Source organism: Cervus elaphus, chromosome 9 (genome assembly GCF_910594005.1).
Source record: "Cervus elaphus chromosome 9, mCerEla1.1, whole genome shotgun sequence".
NCBI classification, from domain to species: Eukaryota; Metazoa; Chordata; class Mammalia; order Artiodactyla; family Cervidae; genus Cervus; species Cervus elaphus.
The window spans coordinates 5,344,240-5,354,053 of record NC_057823.1 but is presented as its reverse complement, the minus strand read 5'-3'; the positions used below and the strand labels follow the sequence as shown (position 1 = coordinate 5,354,053).

The 9,814-nt window shown below is 51.8% G+C and overlaps 1 protein-coding gene across 3 annotated transcripts in view; it reads left to right on the top strand.

The window, feature by feature from the left end:
* The window catches only part of SQSTM1 (sequestosome 1), a 73,436-nt gene that overhangs the window by 62,210 nt on the left and 1,412 nt on the right, over positions 1-9,814 (top strand). Inside the window, exons 1-7 of one of the 3 annotated variants that reach the window (XM_043910692.1) lie at positions 148-500; positions 2,323-2,418; positions 2,949-3,178; positions 3,265-3,406; positions 4,165-4,245; positions 8,712-8,926; positions 9,188-9,383. In XM_043910692.1, the coding sequence (XP_043766627.1) occupies positions 296-500; positions 2,323-2,418; positions 2,949-3,178; positions 3,265-3,406; positions 4,165-4,245; positions 8,712-8,926; positions 9,188-9,383 (1,165 nt within the window). In that variant the 5' untranslated portion in view covers positions 148-295. Of the gene's footprint in view, positions 1-147; positions 501-2,322; positions 2,419-2,948; positions 3,179-3,264; positions 3,407-4,164; positions 4,246-8,711; positions 8,927-9,187; positions 9,384-9,814 lie in introns of those variants that run through there. The other 2 variants (XM_043910694.1, XM_043910693.1) reach the window with 2 other exon arrangements.

The following is a 9,814-nucleotide window of genomic DNA, read 5'->3' as shown; positions in this document are numbered from 1 at the left end:
TCCCCAGGTGAAGAGGCCGGCGAAAGATCTTTGATGTCGGAGTAGGGGGCCGGCCTCTTGGGGTCTCTGGTGCATTAGGGGCAGTGAGGAAAGGGGGTGGCAATTAGGGGGCCCGGCGCCCACGAGAGGGTAGTGGGTCTGGGGCTCCCGGAGGGCGGCTCGCGAGCCCCGGCCAGGCGCTCAGGCCCCGCCCCCAGAAGGCGGCGAGGGGGGCGTGGCTTCTCTCGGCTCTACAAAAGCCGCGCGCCTCCGCCCGCTGTTGCCCAGCTGTGCTCCAGCTCTTCGAGTGGCGGTGATGGCGTCGCTCACCGTGAAGGCCTACCTTCTGGGCAAGGAGGACGCAGCCCGCGAGATCCGTCGCTTCAGCTTCTGCTTTAGCCCGGAGCCCGAGGCCGAAGCCGAGGCCGCGCCTGGCTCCCGGCCCTGTGAGCGGCTGTTGAGCCGCGTGGCCGCGCTCTTTCCTGTGCTCCGGCCCGGCGGCTTTCAGGCGCACTACCGCGGTGAGCGGGCCCGGCGCCCTCGGCAGCGGTGCGGGGACGTGACGCAGCCCTGTCCTGCCGGGCGGGGCGACGGCCCCTTCGCCGCGGCCTTGGCGGCGCCCGCGGGAGTTTTCTCTGGCAGCTCTCTGGGTGGACGGCGGCCCGCTTGGGCCCCTAGCTCGGTCCTGGTGACGAGGAGCGGTGGCCGCAGCCAGCCCTTGACGGGGTGTTTGGCGGCCCCAGGCCCTCCCGGCGAGTCTCAGGCCTGGCGGCGTGAGAGGCCTCCTCCCCGCGGTGATAGTGCAGATTTTGGCGAGGGCGCGCGGGCGTCCTCACCTGCTCCCCCAGCGCCTCCCCTCTCGGGTTACACCGACTCCTGGCCGCTGCCGGAGGCCGGGTCTGCCAGCGCCAGGTTGGGGGTGTGGAGAGAACCCGGAAGAGCCGGGGCGGGCAGACGCGGAAGGGCCGGCGGGGAGAGCGGTGACGCCGTTAAACGCCCCGGGAGGCGAGGCGCTCAGTGGTGCGGCCTGGCCCGTGAGTTTCCCGCGGGTGGCTGGCAGGGGTCGGGCGGCCTCACGAACACCCAGGGCTAGGCGGAATCCAGACGTTATCCCACTGGCAGTGATGAGAGGCATAAGATGAAAACGTTCTTGAGCAGTCATGGTGTAGGGACAGAGCCCAGGAGGCAGTTCAGTTACCAGCTGCGCGGTGAGAAGCTGGCTGCTGGGTGTGGGGTTAGGGGAGGTGGTTGTGCTGGGAGGGAGGCGGGTCCGTATACGTGGGGCGGTGCTAGGCCCTTCCTCTGGACTGCTGCCAGGCTCCCAACTGTTTTTTTCCACCTGTTTAAAAATTAGCGATTTTATTGAGCTACCATCCCATAGAATTCGTCCATTTAAAGTGTACAGTTTTTACCGTATTCACAGATTTGTGCAGCTGTTATCACAGTCATCTGGGAATCTTTTCATCACCTTCTGAAGAAACTCTGTACCTTTTAGTAATCTTCCCATCCCATGCTTCCAGCCGTCAGATACCACTAATCTGCTTTATGGATTCCCTTGTTCTACACCGTTCGTGTAGAAACATGTAGTCTGTTGTAACTGGCTTCTTTTATTTGGCATAATGTTTTTAAGGTTCACATATGTTCAATATTTATCGGTATTTCATTCCTTTTTGTGGCTGAGTAACATTCAATTTTATGGATACAGCACATTTTGTTCAGCTGTTCATTAGTTAATGGACGTTTGAGTTGTTTCTGGCTTTTGATCCAGCCGCAGTTTTTGTGGTAGATGTTGCATCTGGTGACCCACAGACCTGCAGATGTATGGTGTGGTTTGTCCTACATGGTGGCGTTTTAAACCATTTGCGCCAACATCTAAAAATTGGAGACTACATACAAATACATAATTTTAACTTTGTTGGGGGCGGAAGCAGGCAGATGTAGTCTGCTTTGGTCTTCTAAGCCACAAGCGGTCCAAGGGGAGCAGGTCGTAGATGGGGATCTCCACAGCTGACGTGGGACTGGGTCTGGCTGGATGTGCATGGAGATGGCAGCTTTCTGACGGGGCAGCTGGCCCAGAGGCAAAGCAGTGGTGGTCAGGCGCTGCCCCTGCTGCCCCCGTACACTCACTGCTTCTGGCGGGTGTCCAGGGCCCAGGCTGGAGCCCTTACCCTCCAGGCAGTGGCAGAGTGAGTGGGTGGTTTGCCCTCAGCTCTGCTTTGCTCTGGGTCAGACAGGTGGGCTTCAGTTCATAGCCTTGCAAGGGCCCTTTAGCAGCCATTTTCAGCAGCTTGTGTCCAGCTGAGACACCCTGGGTGCTCACATGCTGTCTTTTAAACAATCTAGATGAGGACGGGGACTTGGTTGCCTTTTCCAGTGACGAGGAACTGACCATGGCGATGTCATATGTGAAGGATGACATCTTCCGTATTTACATTAAAGGTAAGGGGCTGCTCTGGGGTGCTGCCTAAAGCCTAGTGCTCCCTGCTGAGTGAAACTGGCTTGAGGTTATGGAGAATTCTCCAAAGAAGGGGTGAGGAGACTGGGGGCTCTTTAAGACAGGACCATCGTCATTACTCTGCTTGACCAGAGAAAGGAGGCTGTGTCCACCACAGGGGGTGAGGTTGGAGGGTCTCTGGGTTCACTCTTTTCTTGAGGGGGGGTTCACTCTGGATCGCAATCATGGGCCAGGGAAGCTTTGGGGTTTATTTTAGTGTGGGCCAGGACCATAGGCATACGGACACAGCTCTCTGGCGCTTTGCTCCTGCCCGGGCCACACGTGCTTAGGTCACAGGTGCAGGGATTGGAACCTCTTAGCAGGTTCTGAAGCTGCTTTGTTACCGTCAGTTGAGCAGCTGAATCCAGGTGGATTCAGTGTCTGAAGGGTGGCACTATGGGCCTTCTGACTGACGGCCCCCTAGTGCCAAGCCTTCGTGGCTCACCGAGTCTCCGGCTCTCCACCCTCCCTGCAGAGAAGAAGGAGTGCCGGAGGGATCATCGCCCCCCGTGTGCTCAGGAGGTGCCCCGAAACATGGTACACCCCAACGTGATCTGTGATGGTTGTAATGGGCCGGTGGTGGGGACCCGCTACAAGTGCAGCGTCTGCCCTGACTACGACCTGTGCTCTGTCTGCGAGGGGAAGGGCATGCACCAGGAGCACAGCAAGCTCGCCTTGCCCAGCCCCTTCGGGCACTTCTCTGAGGTGAGTGGGGCCTCCTGTGGGTGGGCGCCGGGTAGCAGGAGCCCCCTGACTGGCATCACCTTGCCCCTCTGCCTGCCCCTTCCTAGGGCTTCTCTCACAGCCGCTGGCTCCGGAAGCTGAGACATGGGCACTTTGGGTGGCCTGGCTGGGAGATGGGCCCACCGGGGAACTGGAGCCCACGTCCTCCTCAGGCAGGGGACGTCCACCCTGGCCCTGCCACGGAATCAGGTGAGGATTGTGTCTGCTGGCCTCCGAATGGTGAGATCTGAGGGCCAGCAGAGCTGGAGGGCTTTCTCTGTGCCCTGAAATCCTGCATGCCTGTGGCTGGCCTAGGCACTTCGTGGCCATTTGTGCATTTAATCCTCCTAAAATCCTGCAAAGTGCAAGCATTATCTCCATTGTCCAGTTGGGAAAACTAGGTGCCTCGGTGCTCAAGGCCACGAGTGCACCTGCCCTGCCCTGATGGCCCTCACATGCAGACGGGGGGCCCCTCCAGCACCTGCGTCTCCACCATCTGCTCTCTTCTTCTTGCTAGTTGTTAGGAAAGTCACAGCCAGATTTGCTCAAGTCTTGTAAAACAGTTCCCAAGTTAAAAATTTACACATAGCTTGCATTCTGAACTTTTAGATTCTAGTTTTATTCTGATTTTATTAGTATTACTGTGTCCTTTGATTCACCTTGTCTTTAGGGACAAAGATGAGGGTATTTGGTTTGAGTAAATACTTTTTTTGGGGGGAGGAGGTAAATTATACTGTGTGTACAGTTTCTAGGCACCAGGAACGTAGATGAAGGGGGAGTGGTGTGAAAGACAAAAGGGCCCAGGAAGTGGCCTAGAGAGGGAGAGAGAGAGAGGGAAGCAATAGGGTGTAGGCTGCTGGGACAAGGCCCCGGGAGTAGGGCTTCTGGGACAGACAGGACTGTGACAGGTTTCAGTCATTGAGAGAGATGCTTTGAATTAAAAGTATCTTTGTTTTTTGAAACCAAAGCCTCTGGTCCATCAGAAGATCCCAGTGTGAATTTCCTCAAGAACGTAGGGGAGAGTGTGGCAGCTGCCCTCAGCCCTCTGGGTAAGTGTCCCTCCTTTGATATCAGCAGAGTATTTGGTAACCAGCGTGCAGGCGGCTTTCAGTTGGGATACTGCAGAGGAGGGGCAGCTGATGTGTCTTTGAGACCAGTAAGGATTCGTTGCCTCGTATCCGTCAATCTTGACCAAGTGCTGCACCGCAGGCTGCTTGAGGTTGAATTCCCTGACAAATTCTTCATCTTTCCACACAGAGTGAAATGGAATCAGCCAAGAATCAGCCAGCATTTGGTTGGGTAATCCCACTAGGGAGGGTGACCAGGCTCCGTTTTAAGGCTGCCCTTCATCTTCTTCCTGCTTGTTCTTTGGGAGACCAGCCTGTATTTCTCCTTACTTGAGCCTTGGGGCTTCTTTAAGGACTTCAGTGAGTAGTTAGTTGAGATGCCATATTGCTTTTCTTCTTTTTGCAACCCCCAGCCTTTGCTGGTGCTTCCTAAGAACTGGGCTTGTGCCAGTGCCAGAGAGAAAGGAATGAGGGAGGAAGGTTCTCATGTCTGCTGCTGGATTCCCAGTGTGCAGGCCCAGGGTAGGTGTCTGGGTGGGTGAGCTGTGCACCTTCATAGTGTGACCCGGCCCAAGGCTAAAAGCTCCAAAACTTGAGAAAGCACCTGCTGTGTTGTGGCCATGGGACTCAGCTGATGAAGATGATTTATGATGGATCCATGATATCATCTTTGTGACTGCAATGGCAGGAAGTATCTACCCGGTCTGTCTAAAAGTTGTGTCCAATGTCTGAAAGAATGCTGTAAGACAGTGCCCAACCTCACCCACCACCCGCCCTGTGGCTCCCAAATAATTGGGAAATAGGTTATTCCTAAACTCTGCCACTCACTTAAGACATAGTGAAGACATAGTAGGATTTTAAGTAATCCCAACTAATGGGTTGTTACTTAGAGGCCACGGAGAATTTTTCTTTGGAAGGTAGTAAATCGATAGTGGTTCTCAAGTCCGCTGAATATCAGAATCACCAATGAAGGGTTGGTTTTTATTTATTTATTTTTGTGGGAGGGTATATATTTTGGTGTATGGAAACTATTAAAACTAATTATCCCGAAGAAAAAAGTTTTCTTTTGAAAGAATGAACAAGATAACTTGGGAAGTCACAAAACCACGTCTACCTTCAGGCAGGAGACTTTAAAACAGTGAGGAGTTCCAGGTCCCTTGATTCGTTAAGTGGGTTTTGGGTAGGGCGAGGGGGGTCTGTGTGTTCTGAAGGCTTCCCAGGAGACTGTAACACATGCTGTCCGTCCTGAGACCCATCTGAGCTTGTGAAGCTTTTCAAAATGACCTGGATTCTCCACTCAGGACACAAGGGAATAATTTTAGAAGTGCTCAGAGGTCTTTGGCAGCAAGAATTAAGACCCTCTCAGGTCTTTCAAAGTGGATGGAGTGCTTTCTGCTCATTAGGGAGGAGTCTGCTGCTGCTGCTGCTGCTAAGTCGCTTCGGTCGTGTCTGACTGTGCGACCCCATAGATGGCAGCCCACCAGGCTCCCCCGTCCCTGGGATTCTCCAGGCAAGAACACTGGAGTAGGTTGCCGTTTCCTTCTCCAATGCATGAAAGTGAAAAGTGAAAGTGAAGTCGGTCAGTCGTGTCCGACTCTTAAGTGACCCCATGGACTGCAGCCTACCAGGCTTCTCCGTCCATGGGATTTTCCAGGCAAGAGTACTTGAGTGGGGTGCCACTGCCTTCTCCAAGGGAGGAGTCTGGAACCCTACAAAACAAGTTTCAGTGGAATGTGTGTTTGAGTAGCTGTTGATGAGAGCCATTCGAGGAATGGATTAAACTGTCTTTCCGTATTTTCCTTTCTTTTGAGGAACTAACAGAATGACTCAGTCTACTAACTGCCTACAGTGGAAATTAGGTCCCAGAGCAGGGGCCCAGAGGGGATGTAACCACTAATACCTCTCAGAGGGCAATCTGTACAGTGAGCGACTAAACCTTTTTTGATAAGTGCTGTGAGAGCCAGCTGAGCAAGAGCATGAGCCCAGGGCTGTACCTGGCTGGAGGTCACAGCCACTGACACCTAGGATGTAAAAGAGCAGGGCCATGGAGTCTTCCACAAACATCCCCTACACAGAGGCTTTGGGGATAGCAGGGCAGAGACTGTGGTACAGCCTTGTAAGCCCTGAAGTCTCAGATTATCATCAAGTTGGAAAAACTCTAGTTCAGTAATCTCAATAATCCATTACAGAAGAGTCATATCATTCACCCATTTTAGAAAGTATATGGGTATTCATTGTACTGTTCTATCTTTTCTGATTATTTGAATGTTTCATAATGAAAACTGCAGGGGAAGTGGAAGAAGAAAAACAATGTAAATGTTGCAGATGGGGGTACCAGTTGCTAAGCCTGCTTTTATCTTCTCTGCCTGCTCCTCATACTATACTAAAATAATAGTGAAGGGGTTAAACAAAATAAGTAAAGAAACATGGATAAAGAAAAAGGGAAAAAAATAATGGAGGACAAGATAAAACAGTCTCATCGAACTTTGGAAGATGGAAAATGGATGGAGGAAAGTAGCCAAGATGGGATAATTTGAGGATTAATCCTGGAGGCCCAATATAAGATGAAAGAATTCCAGAAAGAGAACAGAGTAAACTGAAGGGAGGAAATGAACAAATACAAGATGGTCTCTTGGCACTAGGACATTAACCTCTGGATTAAAAAGGACCCCAGATGCCTTGGACAAAGACTGAAAAAGACCCCACACCAAAGCTTAACATTGTCCTGTCAGAACCCCTGGGACAAGGAGAGATTCCTGAAACTCTCAGGCTGCTGTAAAAGCTTGCAAACTTAAGGAGCACATTAAGAGCTGGAAGACTGACTTCAAAAGGCTCACCTCAAACGGGTTTTCAGCCTCGAATTCTGTACCCAACTAAAGGGATCAAGTGTGGAAGCAAAACAAAGTTGTCAGGAATGAAACTGACAAGGTCTTAATCATCTTACCTGGGCTTGAACCGTCTCTCTGGCCAAAATAAAGAAACAAGCCCAGAATGCAGAAAGAGGTACTTGAAAGTGGCGCCCAACAGATGTGAGCGTGACAACATAGTTGCCAGGATGGAAGGAAAGGCATAGGGTCTGTGCTTCTGGTCCAGAGAGCTGCCTGGCCCTGCTGGAGCGGGAAGCTCCACGCCTGCCTGGGATGGTCTACAGGGGAAAACTGTGAGAAGCTGTGAGAGAATACGGGGAAAGTTACCAAGTGAAAAAGAAAGCATCATTACTGCTACAAATACAGGAAACTCTGAGGGAATAATCCCACTCCTTAGCCAGCAAAGAACACGATATATATAGTGGCACTAACATAAACACTGAGTGTTGTTTTTACAAAAACGTGAGTTTTTGAAAGGATAGGGGAAGGGGAGATAAAGTGTTGATCATCTAGAGTAAGAAATAAACGGTAAACATAAGTAGTCAGGAAAGACAGAAAAAGCACATTGTCAGTTAAAAGTTCTCTCTGGAGGGTGGGCCAGGCTGTGTGGTGGGGGCAAGGAATCTATATTGCTTTTTTAATTTTATTGAAGTATAGTTGATTTATGTTAATTATGCTGTATAGCAAAGTGATTCAGTAATAACTTACGTGTATTTTCCATTATGGTTTATCATAGGATATTGAATATGGTTCTCTGTTATATAGTAGGGCCTTGATGTTTATCCATCCTATAGTCTTATATGTGACTGCACTGGGTCTTCCTTGCTGCGTGCAGGCTTTCTTGAGTTGGGGCAAGTGGGGGCTACGGTCTAGTTCTGGTGCAGTGGCCTCTCTTGTGGAGCACAGGCCCTAGAGTGTGCAGACTTCAGTAGTTGTGACACTCGGGCTCAGTACTTGCAGCCCACAGGCTCCAGAGCACAGGCTCAGTAGTTGTGGCACACAGGCTTAGTTGCTCCATGGCGTGTGGGGTTTTCCTGGACCAGGGCCCATGCATTGGCAGGAGGATTCTTAACTACTGGACCACCGAGGAAGGCCTCATTCTTTTGAGATTGCTTCACTCTAAGACATGGCGCATGTCCTTTGAGAAAGTAAACTGAATTAATAACATAACCCAGGGAGTGTGCCCTCCCTTCCCTTCAGTGATCATGTGCCCCGGCGTGTGAGAAATTGCAGGTGGACACGCCGTCTCCTGGGTCTCACACAAAGCTTGCGTGGGTTGTCTGCCTGCCTGAGCAGGGCTAGCGTGTTCAGTGTGCGTGTTTTTCACATCACTAGGCCCCCCCGCACGCAAGTGGGATGCCTCCAGTGAGGACAAGAACGTCCTCCGCGCTGTGGTGCAGGGGCTCTGGCTGGCTGTGTGGCACAAGCTCTCAGCCTGTTCTGAGGGCCTGGCCATGCCTGCTATGCAGCTGCCGTCCTGCACAGTGAGGGGAAAACAGAGTCTGCTTATGGACTTCGTGGCTCTGAAGCTGACCTGGGACGTCACTATTAATCAAGTTGTTGTTTTCCCCCGGCTTCTAGGCATTGAAGTCGATATTGATGTGGAACATGGAGGCAAGAGAAGCCGCCTGACCCCCGCCTCTGCAGGCAGTTCCAGCACAGAGGAGAAGTGTAGCTCTCAGCCAAGCAGCTGCTGCTCTGACCCCAGCAAGCCAGACGGGGACGTGGCAGGCACAGCACAGTCTCTGACGGAGCAAATGAATAAGATCGCCCTGGAGTCAGGGGGTCAGCCTGAGGCAAGCACCCCCCCAACATATCCAGAGCTTCTCCCAGCACCTGAGTCACAGCCCCTCCCTGGCACTCACACAGCCAGCAGAACCCATTTCCGTTGCAGAGTTGTTGGTGGCATTTAAGTCATCCTGTGAGCCCTCCACTAGAATTCTGTAAAGCAGAAGGACTCTTGCTAGTCCTGCACGCCCTGTCTCTCGCAGAAGTTGAGGCTGTGGTCAAGTGGCATGTTGTTGTCCTTCTTGTGCTCATTGGGGGTTTTGTTTTAGGAACAGATGGAGTCTGATAACTGTTCAGGAGGAGATGATGACTGGACTCATCTGTCTTCAAAAGAGGTGGACCCGTCTACAGGTGAACTCCAGTCTTTACAGATGCCTGAATCTGAAGGGCCAAGCTCTCTGGATCCTTCCCAGGAAGGACCCACAGGACTGAAGGAAGCTGCAGTGTACCCACATCTGCCACCAGGCAAGGGATTTCAAGTAGTTTTATATCACTCTCTTTTCCATTCAGAGCATCCTATCACTTGCTTCTAGCAACACAGGCAGGCATTACATTTTCTACTGCAGAGCTTGTCTACTGATGTAAGAGAAATCTAGGAGTTGGTTTTGTCCTCTGTGTCTATACTGAGCTTAGTAAGCTCAGCTAGTTTTAGTAATTTCTAAAACTTAACAGACAGACCCAGAATTATGAAGGCAGATGTGATATGGCAGTAGCACTGGCTTTGGGCACTGCCACGCACTACTAGAAGTGGACTCGGAGTCCATCGCCACTGTTTCCTCATAGAAGGTGCTAATCTTAGAGCAGGGGTCACAGTCACGGTTCCAGTAGGAGCCAGGCAGGAAGCCATTTAGTAAAGTGGGTGGTATGGAAGACAATAGGGCTGGGTGGAGAGTGTG